Source organism: Ceratotherium simum, chromosome 14 (genome assembly GCF_057802395.1).
Source record: "Ceratotherium simum simum isolate JZ-2026a chromosome 14, ASM5780239v1, whole genome shotgun sequence".
Classification (NCBI taxonomy): Eukaryota; Metazoa; Chordata; class Mammalia; order Perissodactyla; family Rhinocerotidae; genus Ceratotherium; species Ceratotherium simum.
In genome coordinates this window covers 35,372,704-35,399,108 of record NC_141913.1, presented here as the reverse complement: position 1 = coordinate 35,399,108, position 26,405 = coordinate 35,372,704, and the positions used below count along the sequence as shown (strand labels likewise).

Genomic DNA, 26,405 nt, shown 5'->3' with positions numbered 1-26,405 from the left:
TTCTGTTGTTTGTCACAGTCTCATAATCTTTGTGTAGGTTTTAAAAAGAGCTTTATTGAGATATAATTCACATACCATACAATTAATCTATGTAAAGTGTTCAAGTCAATGCTTTTTAGTGTAATCACAGATATGTACAACTATCACCACAATTTTAGAACATTTTTATCATCCCAAAAAGAAAACACATGCCCTTGAGCTATTGCATTCTGTCTCTCCATCCCCTCCAGCCCTAAGCAACCACTAATCTACTTTCTGTCTGTATAGATTTGACTATTCTGGAGATTTAATATAAATGTAATCACATAATATATGGTGTTTTGTGACAGGCTTCTTTCACTTTCCAGATTCATCTATGTTGTAGCATATATCAGTACTTCATTCCTTTTTGTGGCCAAATGGTATTCCATTGTATGGATGTACCATTTAAAAAAATGTACACTTAATAAAGATTTTCTTCATCATCTATAATAAGACTATGACGTGAATTTTTCTGATAGCAGATAGTCATGCGTTATAACTTCAAAAGGAATGTTTAAAGTGATAGTATTTTTTTATGGGCCTAATTTGTAAAAGGCCCTTACATGTTATAGTCACTGTATCATCCCTGTAGGATAGATGACTGATAACTATCATTGCTTCATCACATTCATAAGGGGGTAGATTCCAATGAAAGATTAGTTTATGAGACATATTTTTTTCTAAATGAATAGATGATGTATCATGCTTTCCTTAGAAAAGTACATGGTACTATTTTTACATTAAAAAAATTTAATTGTGGTAAATTATACACAACATAAAATATACCATCTTAACCATTTTTAGGTATATAGTTTGGTGGCATTAAGTACATTCACATTGTTTTGCTACCTACCATTACCATCATTCATCCACAGAACTCTTTTCATCTTACAAAACTGAAACTCTGTGCCTAGTAAACAGTAATTCCCCATTCCCTCCATCGTCTACCCTCCAGCCCCTGGCAACCAACATTCTGCTTTCTGTCTCTGAATTAGACGACTCTAGTTACCTCATATAAGTTAAATCATACAGTATTATATTTTTGTGACTGGCTTATTTCACTTAACATAATGTCCTCAATGTTCATGCATATTGTAGCATTGTCAGAATTTCCTTCCTTTTTAAGCCTGAATAATATTCTGTTGTATGTAGGTACCACATTTTGTTTATCCATTCATCTGTTGATGGACGCTTGGATTTTGGCTGTTGTGAATAATGCTGATATGAACATGAGTGTACAAATATCTCTTTGAGACCCTGCTTTCAGTTCTTTTGGGTGTATACCGAGAAGTGGAATTGTTGGATTGTATGGTATTTTTTTTTTTTTTTTTTTTTTGGTGAGGAAGGTCAGCCCTGAGCTAACATCCATGCTAATCCTCCTCTTTGCTGAGGAAGACCGGCTCTGAGCTAACATCTATTGCCAATCCTCCTCCTTTTTTTTTTTTTCCCCAAAGTCCCAGTAGATAGAGGTATGTCATAGTTGCACATCCTTCTAGTTGCTGTATGTGGGACGCGGCCTCAGCACGGCCGGAGAAGCGGTGCGTCAGTGTGCACCTGGGATCCGAACCTGAGCCGTCAGTAGCGGAGCGTGCGCACTTAACCGCCAAGCCACGGGTCTGGCCCGGTAATTTTATTTTTAATGTTTTGAGGAACCACTATACTTTTTTCCATAGTGGCCTTCGGACGCTTTGAATATTTTTGCTGTGACCTTGGGCTAGTCTGGAATCAGACTCTAGACCCAGAGCCTGGGGAGCTGTGCCCTAGGGCTCTAAACTTTCACTGATACACTTGGAGTGTATCCCACTGAAGATAACTTCCTGTTCTAGAGGCCCAGCACCAGAGGTCACATCCTATGTGCTTTAAATGTGTGGAGATTCCTCTGGGTTAGGAGTAGTTATTGATAAAGACCAAGCCTTTTGCGAGATCCTAAAGTGTAGAACTCAGAGATGTGTTTTGGTGATAACTTGCAAATTGATATCATATTTTTCTGTTGGCCTATTTTATAAGTTCAAACATGGGCTCAACTCAGAGGAGACATTCTACTTTTGTTAGTGAAATCCGTATATCTTCCTAATATCCTCTTCAGGTAAAATTAGTGTTCTTTTGACTTTCAATGAAAGCATAAATATATTTTAAAATACACTCTTTAAGTCCTGTTTTGTTGAGAATTCTTGTTAGGATTCTTCTTTTCTAATCATTTCTTTTTCTTGCCTTATTGCATTGACTAGGTTCTTCATTACAATATTGAATAGAAGTAGAGTGGACACCCTTGCTTTGTTCCTTATAGTGGAAAGGGTTCAAAAGTTCACCATTAAGTATAATGTTAGCTGTAGGTTTTTCACTGATACTCTATATTAGGCTGGGAAAATTTCAATTTCCAGTTTGCTGAGTTTTTTCATGAATGGATATTCAGCAGTTTTTTTGTATCCATTGAGATGATCTTATGATTTTTATCCTTTTTTCTGTCAATGTGGTGAATTACATTGGTTTTCAAATGTTGAACCATCATTGTTTCCTAGAATAAAAACCATTTGATCACGGTGTGTTATTCTTGGTGTGTATTGATAGATTCAATTTGATAATATTTTTTGGTGAGGATTTTTGCATATATATTCCTGAGGGATATTGATCTGTAATTTTATTTTCTTGTTATGTGTTTGTTAAGTTTTGGTTTTAGGGTTATGTTGGCCTCATAACATGAGTTGGGAAGCATTCCTTCCTCTTCTATTTTTTGAAAGAGTTTGTGTAAGATTGCTGTTAATTCTTCATTGAATGTTTGGTAGAGTTTACCAGTGAAATCATCTGGGCCTAGAGTTTTCTTTATGGGAAGCCTTTTGATAACAAATTGAATGTTTAAAACAGATATAGGACTGTTCAGATTTTTATTTTGTTTTTAAAGGGATTTTTCCGTTTCATCTAACTAGTTGAATTTATTGGCATAGAGTTGTTGGTAATATTCCCTTATTAACCTTTTGATGTCCCTAGGGTCTTTTATGATAGCCCCACTTTGATTCTTGGTGGGCAGTTATATGCTATACCATTATCTTATGTAGCTGGGATAGATGCTTTTCTGGACAGATCTCATTGCTATACTCATTTTTCTAGTACCATTATTTTGCTCTTTTGTTCTGATACTCACAGGGTAAAGTAGGATTTTTCTATTTTTAAAAATACTGTTTTACCATTTTATTGTTCAAGACCTTTATTAACAAATCCTCATAAAAATTTAACTAAGTGCACACACACACATACAAAGGAAAGGAAAGTTCTCTTTAAAATTTATTCTTTCTATTGTTCTTTCACATTTTGTTTTGCCTCCAATTGGGAGCAGTGCAGGAACCTGAAAAATGCTAGTATGTGTGTTGTAGTCCTGTGTTGTAGAGCCTTTGAAATGTGGCTAGTCTGAATTGAGATGCACCGTAAGTGTAAAATAGTAACTGGGTTTCAAAGATTTAGTAGGAACAAAATAATGTAACATATTTCAATAATTTTTTTTTTTGTGAGGAAGATTGGCCCTCTGCTAACATCTGCCAGTCCTCCTCTTTTTGCTGAGGAAGACTGGCCCTGGGCTACCATCCATGCCCATCTTCCTCCACTTTATATGGGATGCCGCCACAGCATGGCTTGACAAGCTGTGCGCGGGTGTACTACCGGGATCCAAACCAGCGAACCCCGGGCTGCTGCAGCGGAGCACTTAACCGCTTGTGCCACTGGGCCGGCCCCTTCAATAAGTTTTTGTAGTGATTATCTGTTGATAATTTTTGGATATATTGGATTAAATGAAATATGTTATTAAAGTTAATTTTATTTGTTTCTTTTGACTTTTAAAAAATGCGGCTATTAGAAAAATTAAAATTACATATGTGGCTTGCATTATATTTCCATTGGACACCATTCTAGACATTATAAAATGTATAGACACCACCATTCTAATAATTTTATTTATTTATTTATTTTTTCCCCCAAAGCCCCAGTAGATAGTTGTATGTCATAGCTACACATCCTTCTAGCTGCTGCACGCGGGACGCGGCCTCAGCATGGCCGGAGAAGCGGCGCGTCAGTGCGCACCCGGGATCCGAACCCAGGCCGCCAGCAGCCGAGCGCGCGCACCCAACCGCTAAGCCACGGGGCCGGCCCTAGACACCACCATTCTAGACATTATAAAATGCTCTTCTGATCATTCTCCCTTAAAACAAACTGTATTAAGTGAACCCAGATTTATCTTAATTTGCACACGTGGATATGTTATTTAAAAAGTGATGCTATAGACTTTTTGTAAACAGGGTTTTAAAAACTTTTTATTACAGAATCTCCCAAGTATATATAAAAGTAGAGAGAATAGTACAATGAATCCCTATGTACCCATCATCCAGTTATAACAATAACCAACTCTTAGTTGATCTTGTTTTATCTTTACCTCCATCTACTCCTTGTCCCTCCTCCCCCGATTGCTTGGAAGCTAATAGAAATATCTTTTTAAATGCCAGAGAGGAAATAATTATTTAAAGTGCTAAATCTTTTTGTAATGATATGTAAAATGAATGACTGTCTCCTGATTTGTCATGCCTTTGAATTTGGGTCTTGGTGTGGTGTTGGGTCTTGGTATGGTGGTTTTCTTAAATGGAAGTATACCAATTTACATATAATAAGAGATTGACCGTTACAAAGGATAGCAAAATGTGCTTTTGGTGTATCATTTCATTTGGTTGTCCATGATGTCCATTTCAGTTGTCTAAAAATCTACCAAAACCCCACTTCCTTTTGGAGAAGAATGTTTGCAAGCAGTTTAATAATGTAATATTGTAGTAATATAGGATTGCCTTTTAAGTTTTGATGTTAATTATTATTTTCTTTTAAATAAGGTTTCTTTATACTTGTTTAAAGAACTGCCTTTGTATCTTTGGCAACCATCTGACTCTGAGATAGCTGTGATTCGAGATTGGTTATTGAATTATAACCTGACAACAGTGAAGAATAAATTAGCCTGTGTGATTCTAGAAGGACTCAATTGGGGATTTGCTGAACAGGTATGTGTTAAAACCATTCCCTAGAGACTGGAGGTTCTACATCAGTTTTAAAGAAAGTTTTCTGAAACCATTAACATTTCCGAGTGTCCTTTGCAAGGTCTGCAAATTCTTTTAGCTGTGTCAGAGTTTAGGATCATCCGTTTAATTCTGTTTTGCAGAGTGAGCATCCTCTAAATGAAGATAAATTGCTCCATGTTGAAAATTCTTCCCTTTTTCCTTAGGCTGTTTGTATCTGTTGTTTTATCTCTGTCTGTTGACTGCAGTTTGTCCTCATTGCCTCTCCTGCCTCTGGTTCCTCTTTCTTTTGCATTTCGTTTCACATGTCATTGCCCGATTTGACTTACGAAACACCGTGCATTGGTTAAGAGCCTGAGCTCGGAACTGGCCTGCTTGAGTTCTGAGCCCTGGCTGTGTGACCCTGAGCAAGTTTCCTGAACTCTCTGGGCCTCAGTTGCTCATCTGTAAGCATTGTTATTAATACGTTTACCTCATAGGGTTATTGCAAGTTAGGACATGTAAACCATTTAGCACAGTTCTTGGCACACCTTAAATACTCAGTGGTGGTAGTTTTTATTAATAATAGTTTATTATTATTAAGAGTTTGCTACCTATCATGTGTATCCAAAGATGCCATGTCTTTGATTTTGACAGTTAAACCTTTCCTGCCTCTTTACCCTAGGCCTTATTAGTTAGCTCCTTGATCAAAATATTTAAACATTTTAAAGGGAAAATGGGAGAGTACTCGGCCTTCTCCAGCTTCTGCCAGCTTCTGTTTTGAGCAAATCATGTAGTTGTCGCACTCATCTTGTGTGGTTTGCATGAACATGACCCCTGTTGCATGGATAAAGCTGAATCTAGGGAGCTTTTCTGCCAGGGTGTCCCTGACCACTTGGGTCTGCCCATGGGTTCCTCTGGTCTTCTCTTACTCAAGCGCTGGAGGGTGATAGCTGTAGGGGCTGTTCTCCACCTTCACATTCTGTGACTTGTGAACGGAACTCCCCAGTCCCCTACTCCCAGAGAGATGCATGAAGACTCTGCTGGTGAGCATCTCCTTGATCTTTTATTAGAGTTAGGAAACTCACCTTCTATGAGAGGAATATATTTCTTCAGGTTGCAAAGGAAAATTTGGTGAGAAATGTGATAGGCAACTTCAAGCTCCTGAAGGAGTATTTTACCTGTGTTGTTGAGTATCTTATATATTTTCACTGATGATAGAATAATAAAAGAGAATGTACACTTAAATTATTAAATATCTTCCCATTTAATTAATAATAATTAAACATCTTCCTAGTTAGTGGCAATGCCTTTAAACTTATAACCCAAAGTTATAACTTTGGATTAATATAATTTATAGAGATACTAGGGTGCGGATTTCACATTCAAGTTACCTTGTATGGCTGGGGTCTGGGATGACTCAGGTTCACACCTATCTAGATGCAGTGAAATGGTTCTTTAAGATTTCATTTTTTTTCCTATTGTCATTTTATAACTCCATTGTTAGGGGATGTGATTTTTAGAAAATTTAGCTTCTGCATCCAAGATCCTTTTTTTACTATTCTGCCTGGTCTTTTGGTTCAAAGGTATAAAAAAAAAATCAAGATGGCATGTTTGTGATTATTTTTCTCTTTAAAAGGGTACCCTTCATCTGCATCAAGCAGTCCATGCTGAAGTGGCTTTAATGATTCTTGAAGCATATCAGAAATACCTTGCACAGAAGCCGTATGCTGGGCTTCTTTCTGAAAGTATGAAGCAGGTATTTCCTTCTCTTTTGTATTGAGAACATAAATCTTTATTATAAATGATCTGGGTGGATAAAGTTACAGTATACAGTAGGTTTCCTAAGAAGATTACTGGCAATTTAAGATATTGAAATTGAGTTCTGTCATTGGATAAAGATTTTTCTTTAAGAAGTGGTCCACACATGACGGTTTTAATATTGTGCAATTGGAGTTGAGCTGCAGTGGTGTGCTGGAGCGGGCTTGTACTGGCTCCAGATCAGGTTGTTAACCTGTTGGTAGCTAGAAGTTGATCATGGTGGGAGTTTTTACACCACTAAAATTGGTAGATGCTATAAATGAGCCTCCAACTGATTGGTAAACTTATGTACCAGCACACCATTTGTTGCGTACCAACTTTTATATTATTATTCTTTTGCTTGAGCTGACTCAGATCATGTTCACAAAGTGACTATCAAGTAAGCAGAAGTGGCCAGTTGTGAGTGAGAAATTCCTTAATTTAGTGCTACAAACACTGAGTGCCAGTAAGTAGCATGTCCTCTCTTTCGAGGGCGTGGTTGATCACAAAAGGAAATGGGTGGGTGAGCTTACTGATTTAGTTTGTGTGTGACTAATGTGGTTTAAAATAAATAATTGTTTTAGGTTTCATATTTGGCCAGTATTGTTCGCTATGGAGAGACACCTGAGACCTCATTTAACCAATGGGCCTGGAACTTGATCTTGAGGTTAAAACTGCACAAAAACGATTATGGAATACAACAGAATTGTCCAGCTGTTCCCTTCTCCAGCACTGTGCCTGACATGACAGAGTCACCCACGTTTCATCCTCTCTTGAAGGCTGTTAAGGCGGGCATGCCCATTGGCTGTTATCTGGCCTTAGCTATGACGACTGTGGGCCACAGGTACAGTGTTGGGGCTGAACCTCTAAGATTGCTGAACCTTGTAGTCAGTGATTCTAGAATCTCATCTTTCACATCTCAGAGTGTGAGGCCTCCATCAAACCTATTTAGAAGTAATCAGGGTCAAATCATGAGCCTTGATTAATAGCTTATCAAGGGGAAGTGCTACCCAAATTCATATAAGACACATTTGTACCAGAAAATCACCTTGTTCCATTATGAAGAGAGTCACCCTGAGTAGAACTTTCATGTCAGATATATTCTCTTCCTTAGAATAATGATCAAATAAAAATAAATGGTCACCTGTACTGAATTTTGTTTAAAGTGATGACACCTAATTCAGGCTTCTCAGCTTAAGGGCTAAACCTGACCAGGGGAATGAAATTCCTGATCAGGTCATGTGCCTCTCTGGTGTGTGCCCATAGCTGTCTCTGTTTCTTCCACTGGGGCATTTATCACACTATATTATAGTTGTTTGTTTAATCTTATCAGGAATGTCCTCTGAGGTTAAGACTCTGGAACTGTGTTTGTCTTGTGTTACCATTTTATCCCTATTGGTGAAGGCTGTGTCTGGTGCACTAAGTAAATGAATGAATGAATGAATGAATGAATGCTGAGTTGGTTCAAAATCCTTTTCTTTAAAGATCATTTTCCTACAGTGTATTATTTTTTTCTAGCCTATCCATTTTTCTAAAACCTCTTTGACCTATGCTTTCTGGTTCTTACATTTTGGACCCACTGAAACACCCTTTTAGCATCCTCATTTCAACATCTGTTCCACACTAAGTATATTTTCAGTGGGATGCCAGTTGTCCTGTCAGCTGTTAGTGTTCAGCCTTGTGCTATGAAGTAGGAGAGGTAGGGAATTGTTAGATAGCTGCCCTCAGGTTGTTGACAGTTTAGTGGAGATGATAGACGTAAACAAATTGGCAGTACTAAAGATATCGTCATGGGCTGGATGATATATATAGAGCAGTGGTTCTCAACCCTGGCTGCTTTTTAGAGTCACTTTTGGAGTGATTCTAAAGATACCTGTGCAGGGAAGAGGGTGATCCTGATCTAATGGGTCCAGGGGCTAGTGCTCCAGATTATTCTAGTGTACAGCCTAGATTGAAAACTACTCGAGTGTGAGCAGAAGGAATTTCAATGAAGGAGAAATCATTAGAGCAGGATACTTTCATGGAGGTGCTAAGCTTTGGAGAGAAGTCTTAATTAGAGAAGACATCCTAGGTTAAGGATGCTCACCTCCTCCGTGTGATTAGTGCCCACAGTGTTCAAGTTTCAACCAAGGGCCATCCACTCCCCACCACCCTGTAGCACCTGTGCGTTCTGAGAAGCGTGCTTACTGTACTGTAATGTAATAGTTTATCTCTCCTCCTTCACAGACTGCATGTTTCCTGAAGGTAGGGGCATTGTCTTGTCATCTTTGTATCTCCAGAACTTGTACTTAGGTATTTCAAGTACATTGCGTGAATGTGGGAAGGAGCACCAGGTGTCTGAGAGGGGAGGGGAAGTGATGAAGAAACAGTCCTGACTGAAGCCTGTGATTCATGTTGGTGAACGGAGGTGATCAGGTACGTCCAAATTATGGACGAATTTGAAAGCCAGCTGAAAGAGGGTAGAATTGATCTGCAAGGAAAAGGAGAGATGTTATAGAGGCCCTTTGGAAGGCACTTGTTACGTTGTTTCCAGTAGCTCTAGTGTCATTCACAGTTTCCCATACCTCAGGTTCCTCATCTCTAAAATGGAATAGTAGTATCGGGCTTTCTTTATGAGGCTTAAGTGAGATATAATGCATTTAACATGTTTAAAACAGTCCGGACATGTGGATTCTTTGAGTGTAGTGTTCTGAACTTGTTTCATGATTTCTCTAATTTCTCGTATTCGTTCTGGGACTATATTTCTTTATTCTGGGACTGATACTGCTATGGGGCTTCTCTAAACATAAATATTTGCTGTGGATTATTGAATCCTGAATGGGAGCGAGGGTGAGAATAAGTGTTTCTCTAAGGGACTGAACTCCACTGTGGTCATCTGGGATGTATATATACTAGAACTAACATAAAACAATCTAATGAACGGGCTTGGGGTTAGGGGCAGAGTATGCAGGGACGTAAGTTGTACCTGAGTGTAACCTCACAGACAGTACAGAGAACAGTAGTCAAAAAATCACCCAGAATCTTCCTCACCCTAATAAAACATTGCTTTTTTTCCCCCTGTGTATTTTTCCTTTGATCTTTTATAGAGCTATAATGTATGTATAATTTTATAATTCTTTTGTTTTTCACCGCTAATATTGTAAACATTTCCCTATGGCATAATCTTTGCACTATTACTTTTATTGTTTGAAATGATTTTATACCTAGAATTAAAGTAATATAACCAAACTGTAGAATTAGAAAAATGGGAGAAAGAGCCACTTACTTCTACCACTCCCAACACAATGAGCATTTTGGTGTGACATCATCTCTGTGTTTTTTCCCTGTATATAACTCTTCTTTGCTAGTAGTTGTAATCAGAAGTATAAAATTTTATGGTTCCTTTTTTCCAGTATCATTAAAGCAGAAGTATTTTTCCATGTTGCCCTTGGCCATCATATGCCTTATTGTAGAATGATGCACTAATATTCCTGTTGAATGGAATTTTCCAAAATTTACATAAATCATTTTTACCTCTGAGTTTGCAATTATAAATAATTCTGAAAAGTACATCTTTACATGGATCATCTGTTGTGTGTTTTTCCCCCCATATTTGAGATTATTTCTTAAGGATAGATTCTTTGAATTGAGTCAAAGAATAAGTACATTTTTATGCCAAATTGGTTTCAGAAGAATTTTGCCAGTTTATACTGGCAGATTGAGCTCACTTTTGAGTCTTCTCTTTGCTGTAATACCTTGTGGGAATATGCAGACAGTGAGAGCCCCATGACTCTTAGACGGAGTAACGTTTGAGAAACAAAATGGGGTGGTGGCAAGTGCTCTGGACTAGAAATTTGCAAACTTGGGTTCTCATTTTGACCCTACACTAGAAAATTATGTGAATTTGGGCATGATACTTTACTTTTCTCATCTATAAAATGAAAATATAGATGAACTATTAAGTTCCTTTGTACTTCCAGAGTTCTGATTCTAGTATTGCTATGTGAAGTTTGGGTATACAAAAATGTGTTGGAGACCTGAGAAAATCCTGGTAGCATATAGGCTGATCGCTCACTGGAAGAACATCGTTTTATGAACCTGCTACCATGTATGGTCATTGCCTTTTGCTTTTTCCATAGCATTGAGAAGTTCTGTGCAGAAGGCATCCCACTGTTGGGAATTCTGGTCCAGTCGAGGCATTTGAGAACGGTGGTCCATGTCCTCGATAAGGTTCTGCCTTTGTTCTACCCTTGCCAGTATTACCTTCTGAAGAATGAGCAGTAAGTAGAGAACAGCCCAGCAAGTGCAAATCTTCTGATTTCTCAAGTAAAATAGGGAATGATATTTCACTAGTGTATTTTTTATGAGACTGAAAACTTCCTGCCCAGTTGAGAATGCAGGTTGATGAACAGTGATTCTAATAATGATTCCAGTTTTGTTATCATGAAAGATATTTCCCTTTCTCATTTAATTTTGGATTGCTTATAGCTTATCAGTATTAGAAAGAGCACTTTGTTTCATAAAACTCTGGGAATAGTGCTTCTGACTTTGAGCAGCAGATGGTTTTACCATTGTAACAGTAGCAAAACATTTTGCTTTTGATTGCCTGCAGTGTACATAGTGCAGTATTACAAACAGATAAGATACATAGGAAGGTGCTCATCACATAAGACATTTTTATTGTTGAGAAAATAGGACTTTTGAGGTAATTACAAAGTAATGAAGCAAAATATTGGCAAGGACATGCTGTGGTATATAGATTGCATTTGCGTTATATGGTAAAAGTTTATGGAATTTATGTAAAAGAAATAGCTGCATGAGGAGGGAGAGAATTAAGGATGAGGTATTACTCAAGATTTTTAATTGCACGTGATGAAAATCCAGTGTGCACTAGTTTCACCAAGAAGGGAATGTGTTGGCTCATGTGCTTCGGAAAAAGGCTCATGATAACATCAGGTCAGTCTCAAGTGGTGGTTCTCAACCAGGGGTGATTGGATCCTTTTCAGGGGACATTTGGTAATGGTTAGGGATGATTTTGGTTGTCACAACCTGGTGAGGGGAGTGGGACGATTCGAGGGAGGGTTGGGGGAAGTTGCTACTGCCATTTAGTGGGTAGAGGCCAGGGATAGTGCTAAACATCCTACAATGCACAATAAAGAATTAGCCAGCCCAAAACGTCAGTAGTGCCAAAATGGAGAGACCCTGGATTAGTGTTTCTCTTTCTCTCTGTTTATTCTCCCTCCCAGGTCCCTTGACCCTGCCTCTCTCTTTCAGACCTTCTTCTGCATGTTTACTTTTTCCAGGGGACTGAAAGTGCATGATTACAGAGAGAACTAGGCATCATCCTAGTTTCCCATGGAAAACGCAAATGTTTTTCTTTATCATTATTCCCTATAATGATCCTGGATTGGTCTCACTTAATCATGGGCTCTCCCTGAGCTTATCACTGTGTCCAGTGGGATTACCAGTCCTGAGAGGAGAGTGTACAGGGACTCTGTATTCAGAGCCCCTCACTCCCAGAACTCGATGGCTTGAGGGAAGGACAGTTCCCTTAGTGAAAGGATGTGCAGTGAGCAGAAGGGAGAGAAAGAGGATACTTGGTGAACAGAAGATACAGATGGCTCAAGAGTATGACTTTATGGAAGAGCTGGGTTTCTAATTGAGCTTTGAAGTTCATGTAGGCATTGGGCCGGTGGAGAGGACTGGGGAAGGCAGGGCTTTTTCAGTATTGTAGGGGGTGAGAGGAAGGTCTGGAGGTGGCCAGGCTGGGGAAGAGCATGAGTGACGGCATACAGGTGGGAAGAAAACTACCTGTCCAGGGAACAGGGAGGAGAGCATCTGGCTGGGGCCTCATGAAGAATGATGAGGGAGGTGAGGCCCGATGTGGAGGAGCCCTGGATGGTGGGGGACAGGTAATATGTCCAAGGGCACAAGGAGCATGTTACAGTTTTCCCGTTGTGTGTCATTTCAAGCAGTGCCTCTACAACTTGCCTGGTAATGAGAATCACCTGGGAGAGCTAATCAAATACGGATTCCCAGGTTCCACCCCTGGAGATTATACTTTAGTAGGAATGGGTTAGGGCCTAGGAACCTTTTGTTTTAATTAGCACTCTAGGCACCAGGCAGGTCTGGGAACACTTGTCTTCTGGGTAGCACATGGCTTTCAGGGCAGTCAGGTGTGAGTTTGTGTCCTCCACTTTGCTAATGCGTGAACACAGGTGAGTTGCTTAACTTTTCAGAGCCTCTGTTTCTTCATTTGTATAATGGGATAATACCACCTCTTATACAGGGTGGGTGTAAGGATTAAGTAATACATATAAAGTACAATGCCTGGCACAGTTTTAATATATTTTCTTTAGATTTTTGTAATTTTTAAAAGAAATTTTAAAATTATATTGAATGGTCTATATATTCTTTTTCTCTAATTGTTAAATTTTAAGTAGTGGTGACTCTTTCTAGGCTCTATTTCAAATGCTTCCTTCTCAGTGTCTCCCTCACTCCCCTCTGCCTGCACTAGCTCTGCCCTTGAACTCGTACAGCACTGTATTGGTACTTTTACTTTATGACAGAGTGGGAGTTGGGCCTGGTTTGGGCCTGGATTGTGTCTCCTGTGAAATAGGAAGCACCTTCATCCCCCAGTAACAACTGCTTATTGATTCCCGCTGTGTTCTGCCACCATGTGTGCACCGTGGGGAGCAAAGCCAGCTGGGCTTTGCCCTCAGACACATAGGAAGTTATAACATTCTCAGGATGTAGTTACCGGGTTTAAGGACCATGAAGGAAAACAGCAGGGTACTATGAGAGAGGTTATTAGACATACGTTAGGTGGTGGGGAGGGGTTAGGGTGTGTTCTCTGAGGAAGGGACGTTGCAGATGAGATGTGAGGGATGAGTAGAAGTCTGCCTGGTTAGGTGTGGGGGAGTGTTTCAGGCAGAAAACCCAGCAGAAGCAAAGCCCCTGAGAGAGGAGGGAGCCTGGGGCACGCACGGGACTGAGGGCATATCCATGACTCAATTGTGGTAGTATGCCCCTAGTGCCCCATACGCCACGTTGTGTGAAGTTGACTCCCAGTACAAGATTGTGGAATGATTTTATAAACATCTCTGCTTTGCTAGTGGGAGTGGGGAGTTTGGAGGGGATAGAGGGGTACTTTTGGGTGTTTTTCCTCTAATGCTCTTTAACTTGCACATGTTGGTGTGTCTTGGATCTGTTCACTACACTTCTGCAGGTGGATGGCATTCCTTTTAACCCACATTAAATTGGAAAACTTTATTCTTCCAAAATTCCTGAAGATTTATCAGAATCCCTAAATAGAGCTTTGGTCTAAAAATGGGACCACTTTAATATTTCTCTGTTTCCTTATAAGTAATTAGGCACTGGAAATTCTGTTGACTCCTGATTGGAAGGTAAAGTTGTGTTGTCCTGTGTGCTTGGCAGGTTTTTGTCACACCTCCTCTTGTTCCTACACTTGGACAGCGGTGTCCCTCAGGGTGTCACGCAGCAGGTCACCCACAAGGTGGCACAGCATCTGACGGGAGCCAGCCATGGGGACAACATGAAGCTTCTCAACAGCATGATCCAGGTCAGGGCCCTGGTCAGCCCCTAAATACACCCTCACCCACCTTCCCAAACACCCCTAGTGCTGGCACATCTGTGTGTTGGTCATTTCAAGCACTTGGCACAGTGCTTTTGGCCAAGAAAGCCAACAGATTTGAGTTTTGTAGTGGAGGGAGATATTATTTTGTTGATGTTTTAAAAATGGGAGGCAGGTTATAACCTTTCGCATCACCTGGGCCCTTTCTCCATAGGCCCACATATCTGTCAGCACTCGGCCCAATGAAGTGGGCCCCGTTGCCGTATTGGAGTTCTGGGTTCAGGCTCTTATAAGCCAACATCTTTGGTACCGAGAACAACCTATCCTCTTCCTCATGGATCACTTGTGTAAAACAGCTTTTCAGCTGATGCAGGAAGACTGTGTGCAGAAATTACTCTACCAGCAACATAAGGTAAACCTGTTAAAGAATTTATCTTTCAGTCATTGGCTAGATAGTAGCCTTCTAAAGAGGTTCCCCCAAATGCATAGTTCTCAGTACCACTCTGTGGCCACTGCCTTTTTAAAGCTTTGCCTTAACAGTGTCTTATCTCAATAAACACAGTCTCCTAGTGCAGATCCTCATAAAGCCAAAGGAAAGAACTCCCCAGGAGGAGCTACTCATTACATTTGGCTGTAATGCACTGCCTGGGAGTGTTGCTGGTGGGCTAATTATTGAAATCCGTGTCTTACCAGAATCTTCCATTGTAGTAAGATAATTGCTGATATTCTTGAAAAGGTCATTGATAAGGTTTTTTTAAAGCCTCCTCTCCCTGCTCCACATCCTCTTCCGGATGTAGAATGCTTTGGGTTACCACTGTGACCGGAGTCTGCTCTCTTCTTTGGTGAGCTGGATTGTGGCAGGCAACATCACTCCTTCCTTCGTGGAGGGCTCGGCCACGCCCACTCAGGTAAGAAACCCACTGAGGACCATTTGTTATCTTAGTGAACTTTAATATTGTTGGCATCCTTACTAATACATTACTAATAGCCTGAAATAACTAACGTTTATTTAGCACTCACTATGTATAAGGATGCTTTTTCATTTAATCCTCACAATAGCCCTCTACTGAGGTTGCGCTGTTGCTATTCCTGTTTCTCAGAGGAGTGAACTGAGTTTTCATGGAGTTAAGTGGCTGGCTCAGGATCAGACAGCTCATGATCACACTCGATCTGCCTGACTGTACAGCCTGCCCAGCAGCATAGCACAGTGCTTAAGAGTGGGTGCTGGAGCCCAATGGCCCGGGGTTCAATCTCAGTTCTCACATTTGCTAGCACTGTGCCTTGGGCCGCTTGTTTACCTCTTTGTCCTCAGTTTCCTCACCTGTCAAATGGGAATAATGATTGCACCGATATGTAAAGCATTAGAAGAGTGCTTAGCACGTAGTCAATGCTCACTAGGTGTTGGCTGTTATTATTGTTGTCGTCAGCAGCTGCGGCATTATTTTCATCATTATTACCACCTCACAGACTTTGTGTGTCACATGATGTCTCTATTTCATCGCTTAAACAAGTAGTAACATCCTTCAGCCTCCTATCACAGTCTTACCTCCGGCTTATACCTCTTATGATCCAGCTGAAACCAACTCCTTGCTGTTACCTGCACACATCTTTGCCTTTGCCTGGCTGATTCTCTTACCAGGCATGCCTTCCTCTCCAATCCCTAGATAGAGCCTTCTCTGATATACTTACTTTCTCTGATCCTGCCCTTCCTCCTCTGCTTCCCATAGCATTCGACTCCTGATTCAGCACTCACCACTTCTCACTTCACATTTTGGTTACTTATGTATTAGTTTGTCTCCTCTAATAGAAGGAAGACTTCTTAAGGGCAGAGCTCATGTCTGGCCCTCCTTCCTGTCCCTTGTGCATACAGAATCTGCCCAGTAAATATTGTTGAGCGAGTGAACATCCTTGTTTAACTAAAGTAGCTTTTCCAAAGGAATTGAATGTTTTCCAATGATCTATTTTATCTAAATTTATATCTGTGACAAAAATAGAGATAGGTATAAAAGCTATGTGTTAATTTTAGAAACTATAAATATTTGTTGATTGAGATTAATTTGTGGACTCTCAGGGTGTATTTTGTCTGAGTGAGCTGCTCATTCCCCTCCCCTTTAGGTCTGGTTTGCATGGACAGTCTTGAACATGGAATCCATCTTTGAAGAAGACTCTCAGCTCCGAAGAGTTGTTGAAGGGGAATTGGTTATAAACTCTGCATTTTCCCCTGACCAAGCTCTGAAGGTGCAAATAGCAGTTCTGCATTTGAGTGGGAGAAGGTGGTTTAGATTTCAATGCTGATGTTTCATATATAGCTTTTGAACTTCGGTGTTTCCTTTTGTTGTGAATGTTTGAAAAGTGCAATAAGCAAACCAATGCTGAAAACTGTAATTGAAGTGTATACTTCCTTCTCAAGATTCATTTAACATTGAGAGTCACAACCTAGTCATTGAAGGGTGTGTTCATTGCATGTGTGAAGGGGATTGCCGTTGTTTTAAAGCAATTTCCAGTGTATCCTACGTGCACCAGAGTCCCCTGAAGAGCTTGTTAAAAATCAGATTCTTGGACCCCAACTTCTGAGATTCTGAGTTTCTGAGTTTGGAGTGGGACGAGAAATTTATTTTTTAAAACTCCCTAGCTGATCCTTAGGCTCACTAAAGTGTGAGAATGACTGGAATAAGGCTTTAGAATTAAAGACGTTTTATTTTAGGCTCCCATAGTATGGACTTTGCTTTTGGGATTCAGAGCCTGTCAAGGAATTTATCATTCTTGAAAGTCCTTTTAAAATCTAAATTTTCAAGAGATTGGTAAAGTTTGACAGTAAAATTTACTTTTGGTGTTCATGTCATTTTACTCACTTGCACCATAGTGTTTTTCATGCTAAAGAATATAAAGGCCTGTCAAGGAATGGAAATGCAATTAGACTAGGTGACGCTTAGGACCCATTCCAATTTAGGGGTCTGTGAAATGTTTTGACAGAAAAAAAAGCTGCCCCACACGTCTTGCTGCCAAGGAGGTTGAAATGTTAGCTAGTGGGTTGGAGAAGTAAGTTTTATATGACTTCTTTTTCTTACTGAATTGAAAACAAAATGTTCAGCATTCCATTGGCTCACTTAGAGCAAACTGTTCACAGTTGTGTTCATTTCATGGTTGCTCAAAGCCCCTCCTCTTTTGTAGAAAGCCCAGGCCCAGCTGAAGCTCCCCATCGTCCCTTCCCTCCAGAGGCTGCTGATTTATCGTTGGGCCCACCAGGCTCTCGTCACACCTTCTGATCACCCTCTTCTGCCGCTCATTTGGCAGAAGTTCTTCCTCCTGTATCTTCACCGCCCAGGACCACAATATGGGTATGGTACCCAGTGCTGTAGTAAGTTTCTATGAATCTGTTCCTGCCTTTGCTCTGCTCTGTTGCTCTGTGTGTTCACACTGTGGTGGGTGAGTTATAATCATTCTTGAACCTCTGGCTAGGCATCTTCCTCCCTTCCCATTTCATGTTTGTTAAACTAGACCATTTTTGAGTTCAGAGTATCTTGTGGCTACTCTCTCTGTACCATCGCCCATGCCCAATGCACTGAACACCCTGGCAAAGTTTAGTACAGAACCTCTGGTGATGCAAAGGGAGAGAAACTGCCCCAAACAGGCTCCTTGTGTGACCACCTTGGGGCTCATTTGAGGGGACTGGTGATGGGTAGTACAGGTGTGGACAAAGGCCAAGCTGTGTCCGGCAGCCCTTGGGCTGTGCCTGGGGGTGTCCATCATTTCCACTGGATGTGAAGGGACTCTGGTCAGCTGGAACTGTCCACTGTTTCCTACCATTGCTGTCCAGCTCATTTCCTAGCTCACCCTCACTCCCTTAACTCACTCCTTTGAAACATATAGATGTTGATTCTTTGTCACTTCCATTTTCTACCAGATTGCAAGTTCTTCAAGTGCAGAGACTATCATTAATCTGTTCTGTACCTTTAAGTGGTGACAGTATCTTGAATTTGCATAGCATTTCATTCTTTTACAACTGCTTTCATATACACCATCTTGTTGGATCCTCGTAATAACCATTGAGGTAGAAGTAATATATATTTAATGCAGTCTATACACAGCCATAGTAAAGTGACTTGTTAATTCCCTGCAATTTTGTGTCACATGGAAACAGCATCTTGTGTTGACCTTGTGGTCTGTGCTTGTATCTTTTAAGGTTACCCATAGATGGTTGTATTGGAAGAAGGTTTTTTCAAAGTCCTGCTCATATCAATTTGTTGAAAGAAATGAAGAGGCGCCTTACTGAGGTGGCTGACTTCCACCACGCTGCGAGCAAGGCCCTTCGCATTCCAGCAGAGGGCAGCGAAGGGCCGCCGGCGAGCCAGGCGGGCACCCCTGCTTACTTGACTTCCCCAGAGCTGCACACGGAGCTCGTGAGGTGAGGCATGGCTGTTTAGGCATTTACACTGCTGTCTGCAGCATAGGGACTGTGCTGGAGCAGTTACGTGTGTTACTGACTGCCAGATGTTTTTCTCTTAACTCTGTTAGATTGCATATGGAAGTCAGTTTTGACTATAGGTTTGCATCTTGTAATGTTTCTCTTTTATGTTCCTCATAAGAAGTAAATCAGCAATTTGGATGTACCTCTGTCAAGTGCCTGGGGTCTGAGTGAAAAATCTTTATGTAATAACAGAAACAAACCAAAACAGTTGATCATAGCAGGTAAACAACTAGTAAAGCCTGCTAGCATAGTTCTCTAAAGGAAATAAATGACCAAGCAGGGTTCTTTAAGTGGGGTTCATAGATCCTCTAGGGGATTCCTGGGGTGAAGTGGGATCTAGTAATTTCCCAAAAGTGCTTCTAAAATCAGGCACAATATTGGCATCCCCCAAAAGGTTAAGAACTCGGAAGTAAGTTTGAGTCCCCTTCACACAGTTCTTCACCTTTCATTTATAAGCTTGATATAAACTAGATATTAGTCTTATAAATGACATAATGAAAATGGCTCTTAATAATTAACCTTGAATACAAAATGTCTTGGTGAGGAAGCCCAGTGTTTTGATCCAGCTCTGAGGCTTCAGACTTGCGTGACCTCAAAGCCCTTAGTACTGTCTCTCAGCCTCCAGAATGATTTCTCCCCTTATTTTGCTTGCTTGAAGGAAAACTTATTTTTAACTAGGCTTAATCAGTGGGAAGGCTTTATCTTTGAACGTTCAGATCAGCTGAGAAAGTCTTTGATGTTCCTTTTTGCCTCTGTGAAATTCTCCTTCCTTTGGTGGGTTGATAAAATGGCCAATAACCGAATCAGAAGCTAGAAGAGAGCTCCATACCAGCCTCTTCCCTTTAAGAGCCTCAAACCCCTGTCCCCTAGACAGATGCCCAGGAGGTAAAGGAGGTAATTTTCCACTTTATTGAGCAAAGCCAAGCCACGCCACTTCCTGATCCCCCACCCAGTAATTTGTGTGCTGTAGACTACTCTAGTACCTGTTGCTGCAAACAGCTGCTTAAAATACCAGTGATCTTAGCTAAATGGAGTGTGTTCCTTGTAAAAACAAAACAAAATAAAAACAAAGGAAACATCATTAAATTTTTTGAAAAGTTTTCACCAGAAAATTGAGATTTTTTTTTTCTTTTTTTGGCCTGGCTTTGTTCTAGTCCATCTTAATGGGAACAGTATGCACACATGCTGTGAGTTCTCTTTGTGCCTCCGTGAGGTAGGAGCTCGTTCATCATTGAGCCTAAAGCTGACAGGTTCTTCCTATGCATAAGTTTAAAATGGCTTTTAATGTTTTCTCTGAAAGACATAAAATGTGTTTATTTGAATGTTGTTTTAACTTTTCCAAGCACTAAGGCTCACTGTGACTGGATTGCCCAGGAAAGAAAAGCTCCAAATACAGATCCTAGGTCTGTGTTAAAATCACCTTTTCTGGCTATTTTTTCTGTTTACTTTATTTAATCCTACTTTAGTAATAGAGTTCACAGAATCCGTTCTTCAACCTTTTGTTTTAGCAATGTTTGCATCATATTTTAATGATTTGTGACTGTCTCTCCTGCTGGCCCATGAGCTTCTTGGGAGGCTAGTGGTGGTTGGAAACATTTTCTGTGTTATGTGCTTTCTTTACTTGTATGTAGTGGTGCCAGTGTTCCTAGAGATGTAAGAGACTTCATTTGCCTGCACATCTTTTTATATTATATATAATTATGTTTTTTTTCTTTTAGGCTCTTCAATGTATACATATTATGGCTAGAAGATGAGAATTTTCAAAAAGGAGATACGTATATCCCTTCTCTACCAAAGCATTATGATATTCACAGGCTAGCAAAAGTGATGCAGAATCAGCAGGTGAAATCATGGCAATAACTCTTTAGCATATCTGACTGTAATTTGAGTTGATCACATTCATAATCTAATGGTAAAACCACTTACTAATATGAAAATGGAGGTGCTTGAATGGTCATGTTTTTGTGGATTTTGTCAGTATATAAGTGGTTGCATTGAAGAGATATTCCCATTCAAATCTCTAGCCCCACTATGGCCTCACCTGAAGGCTTGAAGCTTGTTCTAGGGCTTTCTACAACCTCATAAACATGGCCTTTCTCTGACTGTATTCTGTCTTATTTTAAATTATTAGCAACTGAACACTTGTAAGCAATCATCTCTACTCCCATAAAAAGTACAGTGTAAGAATTTATTAAGATCCAAACATTATATAGGAAGTTAATTGCATGGAGGAGATAAGGAGCTCACCTTTGTTTGGCTTTGGAGGTGACTTCTAGGTGTCACAGTTTCGGTTGCCCTTCTGGAGACACTCAGCTGTCATCTTCACGAATTTTAAGCTCTTCTTTCCCTGGCACCCAAAGATGTCTGTGGTCCTTTTTTAGGCCAAAACGTCTAAGTTTTCTCTAAGCTTCTATAGCCATCGTGTGTGTGTATGTGTGTGTGTAGACATCTCTCTCCTATTCCACTTCCTTTTTTCTAGGAGCTGAACTCTACTGGGCATTGACTCCAGCACTGGAATGGGATTTAGGAACCTCTAAGACTTGAGAGACTTTAATTTGGATCTTTAAACCTACCTGCTTCCACATTATATGTAGTCTTTCATCTCCAGTAGGCGTCTTTGACTTTCTTCTGTTTTCTGTCTTTCCTTCCTCTCTTTCCTTCTTTCTTCTTTCCATCCCTTCCTTCTATGAGTATTTATTGCATGCCTTTAAGATGTCAGGTATCTAATGCTAATGATACAAAAAGAAACCTGACACAGTCCCTGCTTTCAAGGAGCTTACTGTCAAATGGGGGACTGAACAAAAAATTATTACATCTGGTGATAAAGAATGTGGGAGTGCAATGCACAGGGTGCTGTGGGAACATAGAGGAATAGCACCTGATTCAGACTGGGGCTGGTGTGTGATCTTGAACTGAGCCCTGAAGGACAAATGGAAGTTTGCAGGTTGAAAGGAAGGCGTAGTGATGGGGAGTGGCAGAAAGGATGTTACCAGCGGAAAGACCAGTATGTGCAAAGACATGGCAGGTCAGAGAGCATGTTCAAAAAGGTACAGGTTGGGGCATGACTGCTGAAGAGAGCAGATGAAACCAGAGAGGTGAAAAGGGGTCAGATTTCTAAGGAGCATATATGCCTTTCTAAAGAATTTGGATTTTGTTCTGCAGTCTTTGTTTGGAGAGCTGTTGAAATAGTGGGATTCAGGGCCGGCTCCGTGGCTTAGCGGTTAAGTGCGCGCGCTCTGATGCTGGCGGCCCGGGTTCGGATCCCGGGCGCGCCCCGAGGCACCACTTCTCCGTCCAACGCGAGGCCGAGTCCCACGTACAGCAACTAGAAGGATGTGAACCTATGACATGCAACTATCTACTGGGGCTTTGGGGGGAAAAAAATGAATAAATAAAATCTTTAAAAAAAAAAAAAAAAAAAAAAGAAATAGTGGGATTCATTAAATAAATGGATGAATTAAAAATATATTGAAGAATAATCAGTAGAACCAGTAGGATTTTTGGATTGGATACACAGTGGGATTGATACAGTAGTTGGGTTGATTAGATATATCAGGACTCCCCAGTTCACAGCTTGGGCAGCTAGAGATGCTGTTTAGGGAATACTGGAAGAGGAAGTACCTGAGGGACTTCAAGAACTCGTGTCAAGGAGTTGGTGGGGGGGTGGTATACAGGTCTAGAATTCAGAAATGGGGTAGTATAGGAAATGTGGGTGTAATGGTAATAGAGTATTTAGATTAAGAAGAGGACTGAAGGTGGAACCCTGAGAAATAACAACATTTAAGGTGCGGAGAATATAGGGCCAGAGACGTAGGAAAAATAAATAAGTGATCATGGTGTCCTGAAATCCTTTGAGTGCAGTTTCATACTCATCTCTTCTTTATACTCCACACCCCAAGGCCTTACCTAGGAGTTTGCATGTAGTAGGCACTTGGTCAGTGTTGTTAAAAATTAATCGTAGCTCTCTTGGTTCTCCAGCATCTGCAGAATTAATTGCTTTCCTTTTTTTAAGTCTTTGCTTGCCATTTGATTTTACAGTTCCTATTTTTGATCTGTAATTCAAGTTCAGAGTTCTGTCTTTTTGTGGTTCTGAGACATCTTTGCTTACACATTGTTAATTCTCAGTATTCTTCTCTAATTGTTAATCTCTGTCAACAGTTATTTAGCACAGAGGCAGAGAAAGTGACGTCATGATCCAACTTAAAGGAGACATGTATACACAGTAGAGGATCTGGTACAGCACCTCAAACAGTTTGGTACATCCTAAGATTCAGGCTTGCAATCAGGATGACTTGGGAGTTCCTCCTCTGAGTCTGGAATACCTTGTGTCATGGTTGGTTTGGAAATAGTCATTTAAGACTTCTTGGCAGTGTGCTAATTGAAAAGCCAGAGACATTTTTAGGTTTAAAGGAATCCTTTAGAACACTGAAAATTAAAAAAAAAAAAGAAAATCATGGTCCACAAAACCATAGTCCATAACTGATCACCTGTTATTACTATTTGAAGTAGTTTTTAGTGTTCATTGATAGTTGACATCTTTTTTCATTAAAGGCAGTCTACCATTCTAATATGTAGTGATCACCTGAGTGAAGTACATAGTTCAGAATATGCAAGATAGCTCACTGGAGAGTAGGAAGAGAATACTAGAACGTCTATTTCTATCATTTTATCTATTTACTCATTTATTTCTTTTATAGTGAAAAAATTCAGTCATACAACAAACAGAATAGTATAAGGGACATGCCTTTCTCCCCCTGCCCCCGTGTACCATGTGTCTAGTTTCATCTATAGCCTGTCCACTCCCTCCACCATATTGGAGCTAATCCTAGAGAGCATTTGGTACATATTTTATAAGATGAGGATTAAAAAAATATATATAACCCAAAAGCATTTACATCTGAAACATTAACAGTAATTTCTTAATATCAAAGATCTAGGCAGTGTTCAAATTTCCAGTTGTCTTGTAAATGTCATAAAAGTTTTGTTTTTATTTATTTTTACAGTTTGTTTGAATCAGAATCCACATTTTGTGATGTGTTGATAGCTCTTATAAATCTGTTTAATCTATAGGTTCTCCCCTTATCCCTTTTTTTTTCGTTGCAATTTATTTGTTGAAGAAACTGTGTAGGTTGTCCATAGAGTTTCCCCACAGTCTGGATTTTGCTGATTATATCTTTGTAGGGTAGTTTAATATGTTTTTCTGTCCCCTGTATTTCCTGTAAATTGGTATTGGGACCTAGGGCTTTATCTAATCCAGATTCAATTATTTTCAATATATTTATTTTTTATCTCCTTAAAATTTGTTTTTTACCTATGTCTTATAATTTATTAGTTCAGTAGTGTTATGTATATAATTTATGAATGTACATTTAGTGGGGCTGTTAAAATTATTTTTTCTGATTGTGGTAAACAATCAAAAGAAGTTTTGACATTCCTGCTAAGATTGTTAGATTGCCCATTTTAAATGTGATTCGTCCTAGTGCTGGAGAACTTGGAGTGGAGCACCTCATGCTGAAACTTACTGGTTCACTTTATAGTTAAATATATAGTTTTATATGTGAATATATGACTCATCTCTGAAAGTTAAACTCATGTGGTTCCATTCTAGGATCTGTGGATGGAGTATTTGAACATGGAGCGCATACATTATGAGTTTCAGGAAACCATTGGTCTGTGGATGCAGGCCAAGCTTGAGTCTCATTCTACACACTGCAGTTTGTCAGTGCAGCTGGACTTCACTGATCCTTTGTTGGGTGAGTCATATGAGCATCAGGCCCTTTGATTGAATGAATGAATGAGGGAGTGAGTGAATGAATGAATGAATAAATAAGTGAGTGAGTGAGTGAGTGAATCAGAGCCATTGAGGGTTAAGGTTTACACAGTATATCCCTTCAGTAAGAACTGCTTTTGTAGGAGTTCATTGTTAATATGTCTATCACTTGGGGTTAGGTTAGGCTATGAGTGAGAGAAAACCCCAAAACAGTAATGGCTTAAATAAGATAGAGATTTATTTTTTCTCATATAAAAGAAGTCTGGAGGCAGGCAGTTCAGAGCAGTAGCTTCCTGATCTGCAAGTCTTCAAGGACCCCTGTTCCTCCTATCTTGCTGCCCCACTGTTCTCACACATGGCATCCACTTATGGTTCAAGATGGCTGCTGAAGCTTAAGTTGTCACATTCACATTCCATTCAGCAGGAAGGGGAGTCTCCCTCCTTTAAGGACTCTTTCAAGAAGCTGCTCAAGGACTTTCCAGTACATCTCACTGGCCCAAGCTGAGGCACATGGCTCTACCTAGCTAAAAAGGTGGCTGGAAAGGGACTAAATATGTTTGTGGTTCATTTTCTCTATGATGCCTTAAAAAGACATTTCAATTGACTTACAATCTGGAAAGTGCTACTTTATTTTGGATTTGCAGTTTTAAAATTCAGAAATCTGGGGCTGGGGCCCGCCCCATGGCTTAGCAGTTAAGTGCATATGCTCAGCTACTGGCGGCCCGGGTTCGGATCCCGGGTGCGCACTGATGCACCGCTTCTCTGGCCATGCTGAGGCGGCGTCCCACATACAGCAACTAGAAGGATGTGCAACTATGACATACAACTATCTACTGGGGCTTTGGGGGGAAAAAGGAGGAGGATTGGCAATAGATGTTAGCTCAGAGCCGGTCTTCCTCAGCAAAAAGAGGAGGATTGGCATGGATGTTAGCTCAGGGCTGATCTTCCTCACAAAAAAAAAAAGAAAAAAAAATAAAATTCAGAAATCTTTTTCTTTCATAAATTCTTTTTCTCTGTATCTGAAACTCTTACCATGCAAATGGATTGTATTCCCAAAGTTTCTAAGTTGGTTGTTGCTCATAGTGCATTTTCTTAGAGAAACAATTTTATAAATTATCGGTTAGTTTTCTATGCCAGGGCACAAAAGCTCATTTAACCTGCAAAGTTGATGTCATACTTCACAGCAAAAATGAATAGAAAACAATATTTGGGGTCACTTATTAATTTCAATTGCTGAATGTATTTCTAAAATGTAAGGCGGTAAAATTATAAATATAATTGTTGAACAAAATATTGTACTATATAGTGTAATAGAGCACTGAAGTGATTCAGAGAAAGGCAAACATACTTTCTTGTTCCAGCTCTGCCACTAACCAGCTAGTTAGCTGTGTGATCACAGAAAAATAAGAACCTCTCTTGGCTTAATTCACCCATTGTAAAATGAAGGTGCTAGACAGTCTCATCTAAGGCTCTAAAATTTTTCCCTCCAATGTCTTTCTCCCCACTCTTTTCTATGAAATAATAGTTTTTTTTCCTGATTATAAAAGTTATATGTGCCATTGAAAAAAAAATTAAACAATATAGAAAGGTATAAAAGTTGCCCTCAACCCAACGATATTGATTCTCATTTTCTATTCCTGAAAGTTTATTAAATGAGAAGGCGAAATATGTTTATAGATCTGGAAGCTGTTGAATGCTTCTCTGTTCATGTCGTCCCATCTGTAGTGCTTTCACATTGCCCTAACGCTGCCT

The 26,405-nt window shown here is 40.0% G+C and overlaps 1 protein-coding gene across 1 annotated transcript in view; it reads left to right on the top strand.

Annotated features, from left to right (window-relative positions):
• EPG5 (ectopic P-granules 5 autophagy tethering factor) overlaps nucleotides 1-26,405 on the top strand; it is a 111,892-nt gene that overhangs the window by 34,527 nt on the left and 50,960 nt on the right. The window contains exons 14-25 of the mRNA XM_004422665.3: nucleotides 4,884-5,048; nucleotides 6,682-6,801; nucleotides 7,427-7,686; nucleotides 10,961-11,101; nucleotides 14,259-14,403; nucleotides 14,630-14,827; nucleotides 15,213-15,323; nucleotides 16,531-16,653; nucleotides 17,587-17,753; nucleotides 18,599-18,820; nucleotides 20,602-20,725; nucleotides 24,492-24,636. Of these exons, the coding sequence (XP_004422722.2) occupies nucleotides 4,884-5,048; nucleotides 6,682-6,801; nucleotides 7,427-7,686; nucleotides 10,961-11,101; nucleotides 14,259-14,403; nucleotides 14,630-14,827; nucleotides 15,213-15,323; nucleotides 16,531-16,653; nucleotides 17,587-17,753; nucleotides 18,599-18,820; nucleotides 20,602-20,725; nucleotides 24,492-24,636 (1,921 nt within the window). The remainder of the gene's footprint in view (nucleotides 1-4,883; nucleotides 5,049-6,681; nucleotides 6,802-7,426; nucleotides 7,687-10,960; nucleotides 11,102-14,258; nucleotides 14,404-14,629; nucleotides 14,828-15,212; nucleotides 15,324-16,530; nucleotides 16,654-17,586; nucleotides 17,754-18,598; nucleotides 18,821-20,601; nucleotides 20,726-24,491; nucleotides 24,637-26,405) is intronic.